This window comes from Anoplopoma fimbria, chromosome 8 (assembly GCF_027596085.1).
Source record: "Anoplopoma fimbria isolate UVic2021 breed Golden Eagle Sablefish chromosome 8, Afim_UVic_2022, whole genome shotgun sequence".
Lineage (NCBI taxonomy): Eukaryota > Metazoa > Chordata > Actinopteri > Perciformes > Anoplopomatidae > Anoplopoma > Anoplopoma fimbria.
In genome coordinates, this window is record NC_072456.1 from 16,333,645 (window position 1) to 16,350,349 (window position 16,705).

Below are 16,705 nucleotides of genomic sequence, written 5' to 3' on the forward strand. Positions count from 1 at the left end.
AATGTGGAAATGTGTGTAGATATAAGGGATCATTAAGCCAGAGACTGTAGGCATGCAGCAAAGCCAGACCTCACAAACAGACTCTGTGACTGTGTGTGTGTGTGTGTGTGTGTGTGTGTGTGTGTGTGTGTGTGTGTGTGTGTGTGTGTGTGTGTGTGTGTGTGTGTGTGTGTGTGTGTGTGTGTGTGTGTGTGTGTGTGTGAGAGATATAAGGGGAGACAGAGAGAGGGAGTGAGGAAAGAGACAGGGGGAAAAAAGAGATTGGAAAGGAGATACAGAAATAAGTGCAGAGAGAAAGACAGGAAGACACCCTCCCTTACACACAAACTGCAAACAGGGTCTAGTTTCCAGCCTTCTGTAAAACCCCAGTCTATTGTAATCATTTCCAAAGGGTGTCTTTTTCAAGCTACTTTTTGCCATCATTATAAGAAATTTAAATCTAGGCAGTTGCCACATGGATTTATTGAGGGAGCCACATTGCCACAGTGATTCAGCCCTGCAGCCAATATTTCCCAGTTGCCAACTGCAGTACTGCAACAAAGAAAAAACCTCCATCCGGGTAAAAAGTTGTCGAGATACTGACGGGAAATGCATGGGGAGAGGGAGAAGGAGGGGGGAGTGACATTCAACAAAAGGGCCCGGACCAGATCAAACATGGTTTGCATCTAAACCACTTGTCCTTTGGACAAACCCTATTTTAAGTCATCACAATTAACATTTGTAAAACTTTCCCACAGCCTAAAAAAAAAAAATCTACTGATCTAAATGATCTCAATAAAAAAGTTAAAGTCTATAAAACGAGGGGCCAGTTCTTTTAACACATCAAAAATAAAATAATTACCAAATTTGTTTACACTACAGTCATTCAGTTTGTGTTTGTGACCTTCCAATCACCTTTATCACAAGAGCAGATGGTGTGTGGAGCATTTAAATCAAAGACCAGACCATGTTCACTTGTCACAATGAAGCCTGAAGATGACAAACAGACACAGAGAAGAGATGGGAGGACAAGTAGCATCATCCTCTTTGCAACAGGAATCAGCAGAGGGCTTTAAGTAAATATTCAATGTGTAATTACATGAACAAAAATGTAATTAAAGCGTTATTTTTAACCCCTAAAGATGCAGATGTTTTGGTTTTTTTCATGATATCGGATTACAACACCTGATCCACTTGGCCTGGATGTCAAAACTTACTTTGAGGTGCTGGTTAGAAATGCATTAAAGCGTTAATGTACTTTTTATGACAACTGAGGGAACGAGAGCTGTAGGGTTACACTCAAAATGCCACCAGATCTCAGCGAGGAGAAATTCAGAGAAAGCTTTAACAAGTCCAAGCTGCTCCTTCGAGAGTTGCAGGAGGTGAAATGTCAAATCTGACATAGTTCAGAGGGACTAGTGTGTGTGTGTGTGTGTGTGTGTGTGTGTGTGTGTGTGTGTGTGTGTGTGTGTGTGTGTGTGTGTGTGTGTGTCTGTGTGAGACACAGCTATGTTGAGTGGAGTCTGGTTACACTCCAGCAAAGGGAACACCTCACGGCCCTGTCCGTCAACATGTTTCTATGATGTGTGTGTGTGTGGGTGTGTGTGTGTGTGTGTGTGTGTGTGTGTGTGTGTGTGTGTGTGTGTGTGTGTGTGTGTGTGTGTGTGTGTGTGTGTGTGTGTGTGTGTGATGCAGTAAGACCTTCTTAGGCTATAAAAGCAAGAGGGAAAGACCAACAAAGAGAAAGTGCCAAGAAAATAGATTGAAAAAGAGTGATTGACGGGAAACGCCAGAGTGAGTGAATGGGGGGAGCAACCAAGAATGTACAGAGTGAAAGGTAAGACTGAAAAGTATGAGAGCAAGAGACAAAGAGAGAGAGATGCCAAGAGGCTGCATGCTTTCCTCTCTTTCACCCCATTACTCATCCATGCTCTCGCTCTCTAACCCCGGCTCTCTATTCTCCCCTTTCTACCTCACTCTTTCCTATTCTCTCTTCTGTTTTTTTGAAAAACTGGAGGTTTAAGAAGCATTTAGGAACCAATTTACCACACGGTGTTTCTGCAAAAGGACATTTTGAGCTTCCTTTACTGCAAAAGTGACGCAACAAAAAACTGGAAACTTTGAGTCATTTTACTTTTGGCACAAATCGTCCTTGGTAATCAGCAATCTGGATGTCTGCAGGTCTTACAAAAAAAAGAAGACCTACAGTAAATGTCTTAAATTCTGTAAAATAAAATGTATCATCAAGGTCTCCAAAAAGAGGAGAGATATTTATTTGTGCTTTTCATTTTGTTGTCATCCTTAAATCTTAATCCTCCTGTTGTTTACTTGATGAATCTTGCAGTGGCATTGAAGCTGTTGTAGCAAATCTGAATGCAAATAAAAAGTTAATGTGTCATGTTTCCTTCATAAACTGCCACTGACCCACTTCAACACAACCGCCTGGGTTAATTCTTTGCCACCGTGTTTGACTTTGCATAAGTTAGTTAGACTTTAACTAAGGTTAACTGTTTTGTTTAGACTGCTTTTTCAACGGCAGGTCAGATAAACAGACACCATCACTTTCACTCTTTTTATTTCCCTATTTTATATAAGATAAGATAAGATAAGATAAGATAATCTTTATTAGGCCCAGAGATGGGAAATTTGTTTGTATCCTTAAGACCTGCAGACTCAACGTCTCTTCTCTAGTGTTGAACAAGGCGACACTCAACTTGTGATGCCTTCACCACCCTCTGTGCACTGCACGTGTCCGGACGCCTCACTTGACGAATAGAGATTAGCTCTCTATCTCAATCTTTCAGCCACTTCCCTCACTTATTAACAGCAGCAAACAGAGCTTTTCAACTCCACAAGTCCGCCATCACGCACAAATCTTCGGCGGTAGGTGGAGTAGGAGAAGAAAAAAAAAAAACAAGAGGCAGTGGAGTGTGATAGATGCTCTTGCAGGTTATTCTGTTTAGGGGAACCAGACCAGACTTGATCCGATATAAATACAGTGTTAGGCATCAGTGTACAGCACCTCACAACAACTGTTTGGCAGCTTGCTCTTATAATCAACAGCTGCTGAAATAAATTATGTTGTCCATTACCACCAGGTGTAACTATGCACTAAAATCAGAGCTTCCCAAAAATGAAAACAAGGAAAGGCCATAATTCAATGTACCAACGATGCTGCACATAGTTTTGATGAGACAGTCAGTGCCCTACTAAGCTATTAGAATAAAACTTGTGTTTTGTTTCAAAAAAAAAGTTAAAATAGTTATGATAAGATTGAAACTCAAAATTGTTGGCATTGATCAGGCAGGACTTCCATTTCTGACACACACACACACACACACACAGTCTCACACACACACACACACACACACACACACACACACACACACACACACACACACACACACACACACACACACACCTAACAGTCTATACACTGTACCTTGATGTCAAAGTTGCAGTCGAAGCGCTTGATGAGGACGATGTAGGCGCCCGTCATGTTGTCCCTCGGAGGGGGCTCGATGGGCTCACACGCATTTTCCGGTCGTGCACCAATCAGGAAGCCCTGTGGGGATGACATCATCAGACATGACAGGGTGAGAGAAATACATGAATGGCTTATATTCAAGTTACCCTGGAAGTCAAAAAGGCAACCAAGAGTAAAGAAAGAGTAGAGATATAAGATATCTGTTATTTATAGAAAGCATTATCTAGCCCAGCAAATCAATGATACGCCACATTTGAAATGTATTATGCTTCTTGTATAAAGAGCAGCTTTTGGGTGACAAACCAAATTATTATTATTGTAAAGCAAGGTAATTTCTTTGTCAACAACATACTAGTTACTCAATCCTGTATCACAGTGTGTGTCAATAAATAAAAAGCTACAGTAATAAGTTTTACTGAAGGGCATTTTGACAGGAATTCATGGCTGCAGATTCAAAGTGACATTAATGGTCATTAGCCTACTTTCTCACACCTCTGAAGGACCATTGGTCATTTCTAAACGAGATCTGCTGAAAATGATTTTGGAATAATCTCAATATATCTTAATGTGACAAATGACAGTGTCTTCCTAGGAACATGACAAGTTATAAGATATGTTTTCTGGTTTTTTTTTTTAAAACATTTGTGAGCAAATTGCAGTCCAACATTTGATCACACCGTTTTGTCATATTGTCGCAATAAAATGCCGATTTTAAAGACCTGCTTAATAATCCTGTGTACCGTAAAAGATGCTAAAGACAACACAGCTACATCCCAATGTCCATGACCCAAAGTCTGGGCCTGCGCCATCTTTGTTCAACCCTACCGCTGCTTCCAGATTACAATCATTCATCAAAACAAACTTCAAAAAATCTTAAAGTGCTGAGATGCAGTCTGCTGCAGCCCCAGATGTAACACTGGCAAATACAACATAAATTAAACATGGAAATTCATGAATAATAAGGACATAACTTTCCACTGGAGTGAAGAATATCACTGGCACACAAAAGTGGTATGTGTGTAAGCTGCATGTCTTTATATGTCCATAAAAAACAGTGTGTTTTTGCTCGTTTCATGGAGCCTAATAGCTTTCAAGACAGCTGTTGTTCCCAGTTTGGACCTTGTATTTCCAATCTTTCTCTCTCCCTCTGTTGCTTCCTGTCTTAGTCCCATTTCCAACAAAAGCTTTTGAAGTGACTGATGAGACGGCGATAGTGAGGAGGGAGAGAGGGTTAGACAGAGAGGCTGACAGAGTGATAAAGGGGGAGAGAGCAAAGGCGAAAAAAACAGAAAAAGATACAAATATGGAGGCGAAAGGAATCAGATACCCACTGAATTGCAGACAAAAGAGCAGATACAAAAAAATACAGATGGAGAAAGACAAAAATAGAAATGTGAAGACAAAAAGAGGCAGATAGTGAGAAAAGAAGAGATAACACAAAGAAGAGATGATGAAAGGAAAATACACAGGACGGAGGGATCTGATATGATATACATTTCTAAACCTGTGCTGCTCTTATGCAAGTGTAACTGACACCACTGCCTGTGTGTGTGTGTGTGTGTGTGTGTGTGTGTGTGTGTGTGTGTGTGTGTGTGTGTGTGTGTGTGTGTGTGTGTGTCAGCATCAGGGTGGTAGACAGGAAATGTGGACTGCTGTGGGACTCTGGGACTCTGCCAGCCACTTTCAACTCTCTCTCTCCATCATAAAGCCAAAAAAAAAAAAAAAAAAACAGCCTGTAAATCAAGGAGAGTCAGCACTTTATCGCTCTCTCACACACACACACACACACTAGGCTGGTGTCTGCTAGCTCCAAACCGTTCTGTGTGAGCGCATCTTGCCGGCTGCCACACTGACGCCAAAACAGCAGCTGAGCCACATATGGAAAATGGCCACAGTGACACATCACATTTGCCATCAATTCGAGTCAAGCCACACAACAAAAGAGACAAAGCTGCTGTGTGACTGCACCGCCCCAACATTTATAAGACCTGACGTATGTAGGGTCAAATTCAGGGATCAGGGAGATCCGCGAAATGATCACATCGGGGGAGAGCAAACATGAGGGAATCACCCACCGCCGTCACCTCTGGGTGTCGCCTCCAGTGCAGCCCTGCCTCGCTGTTAAATGACATCACTGTGCCACTGCCTCACATTCCTGCTACCACATTTTGAAACCACTGGCGAGGGCGCCCTCTGTTGGGGAAGAAAAACATCTGCCAGAAACAACAACTAAGAACTGCAGAGGGGAGATGGCAGCGGAAAAACAGGAAATAGCTGGGGAAGGAGAGGAAATCCTGAAAACCTTGACTGAAAGGAGATGTAGATAAATCGCTGACTGCGCAACTTTTAACACCACAAGAATGTATAACCACCTTAAACTGTTTATATATTCCCACTGCTCCGTCAGACTCCAAGCTGGGTGACATGGGGCTTTTTTGTGTGTGACGTTATTTATATTTTATTCATCATGTAGAGCTGCCTTTACTGCGAATATGAGGTTCTGCTCTCTGCATATTCAGACAAATTCTTGTGCTTTGATTGTTGGGAAATAAAGATACAGTGGAAAAAAGACAAACTATGAACCACCTTCCTGAGAAGACTTGTGTTGTCATGATACCAGACTCATTTTTCCATTATTGCATTAGTCTTGGTCAAAGGTGTCAAAGTTTGGGAGTGTCACTGAGGTGAAAAGGTATAAACGTGACGTTAAGGTGAAGAGCTTCCATTATGTGGCTGAAATTGGCTGATTGTTTGAAGGTTTAGACAGGCTGGTTAGTGATGAAGTTCCCATCTGTCACCAGTTATTGTAGCTAGGGATACGCTAATCAAACCCTCTTACTCTCCCGATATCAATTCAGATACCACAACTTGAACAATACGGGACTGTAATTAGTGTTCTTATTTTTCTTATTTAAAATCGGCATAGGAGGCAACATGACACCATGGGATGCTGTGACACTTAAAGGAGTCTGCATCTCCGTACGACCAAATTCATGTACTCAATACTATAATGACACTACAATAAAGTGTAATTCATGTGGATCGGTCATACCATGGCAATAACTGGTAGTCCACATCTTTAGCCATTTTCCCCCAAGTAAACATTTTGAGATAAAGAGTTAATATTACAAGTTACTCCAATGGACACTGCTTGTAAGCCTCGAGTGTAAAATCAAGGCTTCAGCCGTTTTTTGTTATTCTTCTGGCTTCAATGATTCAAACAAGGTCGATTTGCCATCAGTTAAAAAAAGCTTAATGTTTCAGAAAATCCAAACACCAAAGTAAGAAATCCCTTTCTGCTTTTTTTCTTTTCTTAAAAGCTTGACTTCAACGCGATGCAATTTATGAAAAAATGTATGCGAGGGAAACTGTTAATTCAGTGAAAGATCCCTTCACTATATATATATTGTTACCAATGAGCTCTAGAAATGAAAGAGTTGCTATCGACAATCAAGAGAATCAGTGTAAAATGAGTCAAGCTTCAAATATAAAATATTGTTCTAGTCTCCTGCTTCCACGATTACATTGCACAAGTGCTGACAGACTAAGAGGGATTTTCTGTTGTTGCAGAATTCAACAGGGATGGGGGGGGGGGATTTCTCGGTATGATTATTCCAAATTACTGCACAGTGATCAAACGTAATCCCGTCCCTAACAATCCCACTATAGTGCTTGTTTGCAGATTAGCTCTGGGTTCAGATAGGGAAATAACAGAGGAACTAATAACCAGCTCTAGCATGACCGCGGCTTCCTGTAAGGAGATTAAAGCTTGTGTGACTCCACACTCACATTCATTGATGTTCAGATTCCCCACTTTAACCTGCCTCAACCGCTTCGCTCAAGAAACCATCTGCTGGAAAACATCTATGATCAGTTCATTACCATACATTTTACCAGAAGCAGACCCAAGACAAATTACTCACGCAGGAGCATAAAGAAACCTCATTGATGCTTCATCTCCATGACAAACCATCAGAGAAAAAAAACCTCATATATTCCTTTCAGAGTCAACATTTCACCTCTTGCGTGTTTGACAAAGGCGATGTGAGCATGTTTAAGCAGACAACTGGTTTGATAAATAAATAAACCAAAAGGATGAACGATGTTTGTGTTTACACATTTGGCCTAGAGCAAAAACAGAGGTGGTTCACAATGTGGAGTCCAGGGACCTTCAGGTAGAACTTCAAAACATCTGAGCATGGAAGTACATTCATTAGGAATATGTTCATAATCTAAAAAGGTCCACATATATACGCTTTTCGAGAGCTTTCATTTTCTTTCAAAGGTTTCATTTATCACGCTTGGGTCACATCTGAGCTAGGTCATTTGCTGACCCATTGCTGCGAAGATAAACTAGAAAGTCAACCTTTGATTACTAATTTCATTACAATTGACTTCACTTGAAATTAGAGAACGCAGTGGGTAACACACAGACAGACAGCCATTAAATCACAACCACACCTTCGGGCAACTCAGAGTCCTCAGTTCACCTAACCTGCACGTCTATAAAATGAGGGAGGAAACCGAAGCAGCCTGAGGAAACACACTCGAGCACAGTGGAAACAAGCATAAATACTTGATATATAATTATCCACTCAAAACTCGCAGCCTCCTCGTTTGCAATGTTCCCATATTTCGCTCTATGTGCGATACTTGAGGCAAGATGTGACATGAAAGAACTGTTTCCTGCCACCTCTTTAAACACCCACAGCCCACAACTTCAATCAAATGTGTCTCGACTTCAATTAGAGGAAACAACTGTAGAGGGGTTGGTGCAAATGTTGGTATTTCTCAGCTGATAGGAGGAAGTCCATTCTGCTGCCTCTAAAATAACAATACAAGTCAGCTATTTAGAAATGTTTTAAAGCAGTATTAGAAGTAAGCAAGTGTGATGTCTGGACAAGCACTCACATAGACACCAGGCTTCAATGGTACACAAAATAAATATATTTCGATTAGTAATTATCATATTTTTCACTTTCACATAGTTAATACGGTGTGCTTCAGAGACTTTACCTGTTTTGCTGCTGCACAATCCAAAACACAAAGATGTTCTAATGGAAACACAAGCATTTCTTCTAGGTTAGAGATCAGTCTATAATTGGGAAAGTGGAAGTGGAAGTGGGCACATGAATGGGATAAAAACAAAAAGCTTGAAAGCCATGCGCTGCGAAAAGGGAACTTGGTTAATTTCAGACCGGTATCAATTCTTCGCTTTGGTCACATCTGAATAAAAATACTGACAATGCTGAACCTTGTCTACAGTTTGTAGCCAGGTCTTCTGCAAAGACTCTCTCTTATAACCTTCATGTACTGTATCTACTGTAATTAAGGCACAAACATGGACTTATATGATCTTAAAAATGTTTTGTTGTCCACAATGTGTCAGTGTTTGCCAAATATTATTACCGTATTTTCCGCACTATAAGGCGCACTTAAAAGCCTTTAATTTTCTCAAAAAACGACAGTGCGCCTTATAATCCGGAGCGCCTTATATATGGATTAATTCTGGTTGTGCTTACTGACCTCGAAGCGATTTTGTGTGGTACACGGCGCTCTGTCAAAATGTTTTAGTACGACTTTGGTAAACTACAAAGCCGCACCGCTTGCAGCATTACGGCCACCGTAGTCAGGAGCGTCGCGGAGTAATACATACTGTGCTTCACCATAATATTACAGTGTGTGTGTATAAGGACCCAACATGGCTCCTGTCAAGAGACACGCTTACGACGCGGACTTCAAACTCAAGGCTATCAGTCACGCAGGAGAACATGGGAATAGAGCAGCTGCGAGAGAATTCAACATTAATGAATCAATGGTACGGAAGTGGAGGAAGTTTGACTGACTGACTGTTTTGTTTCGCTTAATGCGCCTTATAGTCCGGTGCGCCTTATATATGAAAAAAGATCGAAAATAGACCATTCATTGACAGTGCGCCTTATAATCCAGTGCGCCCTATAGTGCGGAAAATACGGTATATATTATATACTGTAGGCCGTGGATATGTCTCTGCAGCAATGTTACAAAATCTATTTCCTTCACTTAAAGTGGAAAGTGACAGAGAATATCCATTCAAGTACTGTGATAGTTTTGAGGTACTTTTCTTTCCCATTATCTTACTTCCCATCGGGACTAATAAAGGATTATCTTATCTTATCTTATCTTATACTTCTAAACAACCTAATTTCAGATGGAAATGCTTCATTTTTTTACTCCATGCTACATTTATGCGATGACCGTGCAGTAGTTATTTTGTTTGTGAATCTGTAAATGTATGGATGTGGCAAAACCTTCATGCCTAAGAAATAAAATGTTCGCAACCCTAATTTTGAATTCCTGCATACAGATTATAAATGTGTTGCATCGCTACTTCAAAAAATGAAACAGACTTTAGGAAGGCGACAGGTCTAAAATAAGTTTGTGACCAAAGAGGAGAAGTGATTCTCCTGACCATTTTAACAACAGTTTTAATTATGCAAACCACTTTTTATTCGTCAGTTGTGATTTTAAGTCAACAGTTTGATGTTGCCTAATTTATCTTACAATAATGATAATAATCCAATCAATACTTCTCTGCAGCAATCATTCAAATATGGGGCTTTGAGTGGGACATGTAGTGTAAAATCTAAGAGACAATTCAAACTGGCAAGTTTTGATTCGCTACATTTTAACTTGATCTCCAAATTCAAGCTGATTTCCAATGTGATGTTTATTCATTACATGTCTGTCATAGATGATTCCTGTTACAAACTGCACTGGCTGCACATCTGTAAAACTGTGTCTTTTTTTGCGATATACGTGAATGAATTTATTGTGACATTGGGTTCATGTTTTGAATGACACTTACAAGTTTCTGTTTTCTTTCATGCTTTATCTTATCTGAGCTACTCATATGTGCAACTCAGATATTAGACACACCATAAGTGTTGCACACTGTAGGTGTAAACAGGCTCGCAGAGGTCTCGCTCCGAGGCTCTGGGGTCGACTGTAAACAGCCCCGGTTGTGTAAGAGGAAACAGGGAGGGCTCTGTTTGAAGCCTCATTCCCTGTAGGGAAACGTCGGATACTAAACAGGCTTGTGCTGCCTTGTGATGCCAGAGGTTTCTGCAGGCATCATACAACTGCAGCACTGCAAGATATTCAATGAGTTTGCTTCATAATAACCAAAAAGGTGACCAAAGTCTCTCAATGTACAGTGTGAGTTAAAGGATCTTTCTAGTACTTAGTTGGGAAATCGCCAAATGTTGTGATGCCTTCGGACTGCATGCCATTTGAAATAGTTTTTGCAAGGTGCTCCTCTTTCCTCAGTGTGTATGACTTTGTGAAACAAGTAGTATGTGTTTACTAAAACTCACAGAATCTACACGGGTCAACTCTCTTCTGAACAGCAATTACAAATAGTGCAGGTTTATTAAAAAGGAGGCTGCGGTTTGGAAGGGAAAAGCAAATTAACATTTGTCCTATAGATATCTAAATGGCATCAGACACAAATGAGTGCAGTGAAAACTATCCTCAGATATTTGCAGATGATTTTCAGTGGTAAAGTGGTATTTTTCTACTTTTTCTGTGAATTTGTGACAGTCCCGATTATGGCAAATCTTCCACTTGTCCAGAATGGAAGAAGGGAAGTTCTTCTCTACTCCTTCTTAACCTCTGATAATGTGGATGATATTATGGGCATAATCTTACATTACAATCCTGCTGACTGCAGCAGTAAATCACAGCTGAAACAGTGTTTGTGTACCAAGCTCACACTCAGACAGACAGAGAAATGGGCAGGGCAGAGGAGGGTACTTTAAAATGGACCGATTGAGCGGAGTCCTCAGGGACTAGACACCATGTCTGCCTGGCACACGGCCTCACTGCCCCGGCTAGACAGCCGCCGTGAAAAATAAGACGCAGAGATTAGATGAGGATTGAAGACAGCGAGCAGGTGACACGTCATTTCCCAGCTTTCATAAAACTGAATCTTACGTATTGTGCTCAAATACACACACAGAGGGCAACATGACAGAGTGACATAATCCCTGCTGTTTGCCGGGTGACATTACATTACATTACATTACAGTCATTTAGCAGACGCTTTTATCCAAAGCGACTTACAGGAAGTGTATTCAACATAGGTATTCAAGAGAACTACTAGTCACCAGAAGTCATAAGTGCATCTCCTTTCTTAAACAAGCATCTTAGAGCATAAACCAGAGCAAAAGTATAGTGCAGAGGCAAATTACTACGAAAACAATAATTGCAACAGACTAATACGAATATAATAAGTGCTACAAACTACTACGAATAGGATAAGTGCAGTAAACGAATACGAATTCAATAAGTGCAGTGAACTGATACGAATACAGTAAGTGCAACAACTAATACGAGTGCAATAAGTGCTACGAGGAAGGCTCAGGGTAGTACTTCTTGGGTGACAAGTCTTTCACAATAGCCTACCTAAAGTAAGGCCCATATCAACACATGGACACATATACATGTAATACTCTAGGGACGGAACAAAATTTAACCAATTTCTTAAACTAGTCAATCAATTCTTTGAAGTTCAACTAACCTGTTGAAGAGTTAACTGGCCGTTCTCTCTTAAAAAGTAATTATTCTGAAATTCTAATCATCTCAACCAGAGCCTTGATTCCTAAAATATACCAAAGGATCACCACTCATGTGACATTGCCAAAATTATGCTGTCGGACTGCCATGATGGTATAATGATGCTAAACATAGCATCAATAAATTCAGATAAGTGGCAGTAATTACAAGCGTGCAAACATACGGTACTTAACCTGCACTTATAGACAAACACAAAACAAGGCATCAGCTTTCTTCTGTGCCCTAAAAAGCATTTTGAACAGCAACAACTGGGCTCTTGACTGTGGGAAACGCGACAATGGTCAGCTTAGATAGCAGACATGAATCATCCCTTCTGTTTGCGAGCTTTGTGGATCAAGCAGTGTGCATGTTGCTGGGGGGGGGGGGTGGCATACACAAATTGTATTCACTGGAAGTACACTTTGCATGTTTTTGCATGATTTCTGCTGCTTTCTAATGTAAACTAGAAAAGGTGCGCTCAGTACTAATGCTAACCATAAAAACAATGTTATTTAGCTCACTGCCCGGTACAAATATGAATTTTTCATTGCATCAAAAAAATACATCTTTATTTTTTTATTTTTTTATGGTTAAACTTTAATTCAGTGGAGCAGATCTGTAAAGTGGAAACCTGCTGAAATATAAATCACATTGGAGATCATAAAAACCTTGGATCTACCTGTGCGGGCTTGTCATTTAGTCAAAGACAAATCATTTTACTAGTTTGTCAGACAAACACCTTTGACCCTTCTACACTCACCTTCAGTCCATCGCTGGGTAGCCGATAGCCGAACCGTGCAGGCAGGTCATCAAAGTTCTCTGTTTTGTTGTCAAATGAGTACTGAAAGATAGAAAAAAAAATAAGTTTAACTATTTTGATTCAAGTTATTTTCTTATGAAATCACATTGTTATTGTTAGTCTGGATTGGAACTGTGTTTCTGCATGGGAGTATCTGTATTACACTGTCATATTACTGTTGTATGTTACTATGTTTAGTCCCTTCATGCACTTAGATTTACTCACAGCAGCGATGTCGGCCTCCACGGGGAGCAGGTTGAGGAAGGCGAAGAGCTGAACAGTGAAGATGGTGTAAATCTGTGTGGCCGACAGCATTAGCATTCCCAGGGAGAGCAGCATCTTGGCATCACGTTACGACCCCCAGCTGCTATGCCACTCATAAACATACACAACCATAAACACACTCACACAGAAAAATGACCACGCACACTGGCCTGCAGTAGAACCGCTTTACACCGTCTGTTGTTGTCACACCTAGAAAAGACACAAATGTTATGTTTACATGTAAAGCCTGAACTCACATACACTGATAAAACTGTGTTGATACACAAATTTAAAATGTATGCAGGTGTGATGTTGTTTGGGTGTCTGCCATTCACTTTACTGGGATTTAGCTGTCAGAGTGGTGGACTGTTTAATTCTATTTTCAGATGTTTGACTCTTGCGGATTGCTTCGCCAGTGCACTGTCCAAGTCTCAGTCTCTTCCAATCCTGCATCTGGTCTTTCAATTATCTCAATCATCATGTGTAGTACACCCTTTGGGGGTAATGTGTAATGGAATGTATTGTTAGTTCATCTTGCAGAACAAGTGCTTCTCACTTGTCCTACTTTTTCATTCGAAGACCCTTCAAAAGCGATGGACACTCTTTGGAGATCACAGACAGCCGTAGAAAAGCACTGAGCAGTTTGCAACAATTGTCCCTAATGAAAAACTTCCATTAACCTAGAGTGGCTGAGTGTCAGGACTATCTTGCTGCTAGCTCATGCATGGCTTCCTGTTTGCATATGTTATGTTTCTTAGCTAGCCAATGGCCTCCTCTAGACTGAAGTGACTTTCAGGCCTAAAATCACCGCACAGCAAGAGGTACAGGTTCACAAAGTGGAGGGCAGCATGTGATCAGGTCTGGAGAAACCAACAGCCAGGCTTTAGACTACTAAGCTGAGTTGTCATGCTGCAAAGGGAAGTAGTGTTTGAGGATTTGTAGTTTGTTGTGTACATTTGGTTGAAAACAGGGACGTTTTCTTATCAAATGAATAAACAATGGGTGTGAAATGTCACCATTTGTTGAGTTTATACAATGCATTGTAGCCCTAATGATTTGAACAGATTAATTTTCAATGTTGAATGTAATTCATTTATACAGCATCAAATCATTACAGAAGTTATCAGATGGGAACGCAAGCATTAGTAGCACCTGTCCTCCATTATTAAACTAAACACTATACTGTGTCTCAGCATCTGGAATCACTGATTCTTTTCTTTTTTTTAGGCAGATGAATTATTGAGGGGAACCCAGTAAGATCCTGTCACACTGTTGCCTCAAACTAAGATTTTTTTGTAAATATCTTTTGGAAATACCCATTGATTAAAAAACTTAAGTTTACTCATTGTCATATTAAAATACAAGTACTGTTTTTTAGCCAAACTATATCATTAACAAATAAATGTGCCCAAAACTGATAAGCCCACCAATATATCCATTTATGAAAATTTCTCAAAGCTCTATTTTTTTAACCAGCACAAAAATAAATGACAACATCATCCAAATAATCATACGTTACCCGTATGTATCAAAATGAAAAGGGGAAATTGTAACTCTTGATCATTCAAAAAACATAGAAGGACAAAAAATATTGAGGAACTGTAATGTAACGGGAAAGTCAGTTTTTGGCTGCCCATTATTTTTGCAATATTACAGGTAACCTTTATTTTCACATTTCTGGCATTTGACACATTTCTATTATGTCTTATAGTATGCATAATTTCATAGCCCAACCCTAATGTTTATTTGTATTCATATTAGTTTGTTGCACTTATTGTATTCGTATTAGTTTGTTTCTGCACTGTACTGTACTTTTGCTCTGGTTTATGCTCTTAGATGCTTGTTTAAGAAAGGAGATGCACTTATGACTTCTGCTGACTAGTAGTTCTCTTTAATACCTATGTTGAATACACTTACTGTAAGTCGCTTTGGATAAAAGCATCTGCTAAATGACTGTAATGTAATTTTCATAAAATGTCAGTGTCATACAACATGCCATAAACACGTTTCCGTATGACGTATGGTCTTACTTAGGCTTAAAATTCGTTTAAACTGTAGCTTTCTCAATTATTTAAACCAGAGATGATTTAAATGTTTAAAAAATATTAATAACATAATATGTACAAACAAAGTGACAGCATTACATTACACCAAAAGGGTCAGAGACAGAGGGTCTCCTTTAAATAAATAAATAAATAAATGAATGAATAACAGGGACCCAATAGGGAAGTGAAAGCAGCATCACTCATCACACTGAACACATGATGACTAAACATCAAATGACAGCAATCACATTTTACTGACACTATAATGTTATAATTATACGGCTGCATTGACAAACCAGTGTGAGAGGATAAAATACTTAATGGTAAAAAAAAAAAGAAAACATGCTGCCAATATTGTCACAATTACTGGTCATTAAAGGTTAACTTTTCTAACCGCAATTCTCAGTGGCTGATGTTGGGTTATGGTTTCCAGACCAAAATGCTTTTGTAAGCGTTAATGTCAGTCATTCCTAGATAGCTGCGGTCATTCAGAGAATAGTTACACACATAAATACATCAATGATCCAGTGTGGACAAGCAGCTGGGTGTGCAGAGAGCCGCAAAAACAGAGCGTCCTGTACCCGTGTTAGCATGATGCTAATGCAGGTAGCTAGTCGGTTAGTCGTGGGTGTTTACCTTAATTTCTGCCTGCAGGTTTATCTTGTCCCGGGGTTTAGCTGCTGGCAGGGACATCGCTCCCATTCGCTGTGCGTAGTGTCAAGGAACATTTACAACAGTGAATATGTTGGATGGACTTCATCCCGTTAGGAACGGGTGGGTCAGAGAATATGAACATAAACGTAACAGTTTAATCCCCTCGGTTAGCTTCTTCAACTTCCGCCACATGCGCCGATCGACATCTAGCTTCTGATTGGTCGAACCGTTTGTCAATCATTCCACTCCGGAAGTGACTCCAGACGTAAACATATCCACGTGACGGCACACACAGACCTCTGCTGCCTTTTACAGTTGCATGAACCAAGCAGAAAGTCTATATTTAAATCTTTATTTCAACTGCATCAGTGCATTACAAGAGTAACAGGGTTTATTAAGAAACTGTTTATTTTATCTGGAAAAAGGTGCTGTTCTTTTTCATCAGCACAAATGTTTCCATCCTCCCCCCTAAAACAAAAGTCTTGAAAATAGTTGACACTTTTAAAGCTCTAGCACCCTCTATAGTAAACGGAGCTTATCTTCCTTTTAGGTTGTCCTTTGTGTATTATCTGTGTAAACAGCTGCAAACAAGAGGTGGAAAATAAATAACCTTTATTTATTAGAGTGCTAGTGTATTACAACTGTGGGAGTCTGCCTAGCAACAATACTTGTGTAAATAATAGCTTTACTAAAATCTAATGTATTGCAACAAGTTCTAAGAATTACATTATATGGATATGTCATCTACATTTCTATGTCTAGATTTCATTTGCGTTCTGATCTGTGCAAAACAGAAATCCTTATAACTCGCAGGTCTTGAAACGTGAGAAACCAAGTCACTCTTTGCTCCAAGCCAAGATTGAAAACAAGAACATTGTGGAC

The 16,705-nt window shown here is 39.9% G+C and overlaps 1 protein-coding gene across 1 annotated transcript in view; it reads right to left on the bottom strand.

Moving 5' to 3' along the window:
• Positions 1-16,017, bottom strand: part of rnf13 (ring finger protein 13) — a 39,008-nt gene extending 22,991 nt beyond the window's left edge. Inside the window, exons 1-4 of the mRNA XM_054602439.1 lie at positions 15,806-16,017; positions 13,086-13,334; positions 12,822-12,902; positions 3,422-3,544 (exon numbers count right to left, since the gene is read on the bottom strand). Of these exons, the coding sequence (XP_054458414.1) occupies positions 3,422-3,544; positions 12,822-12,902; positions 13,086-13,199 (318 nt within the window). The 5' untranslated portion in view covers positions 13,200-13,334; positions 15,806-16,017. The remainder of the gene's footprint in view (positions 1-3,421; positions 3,545-12,821; positions 12,903-13,085; positions 13,335-15,805) is intronic.
• Between the last annotated feature and the right edge of the window lie 688 nt (positions 16,018-16,705).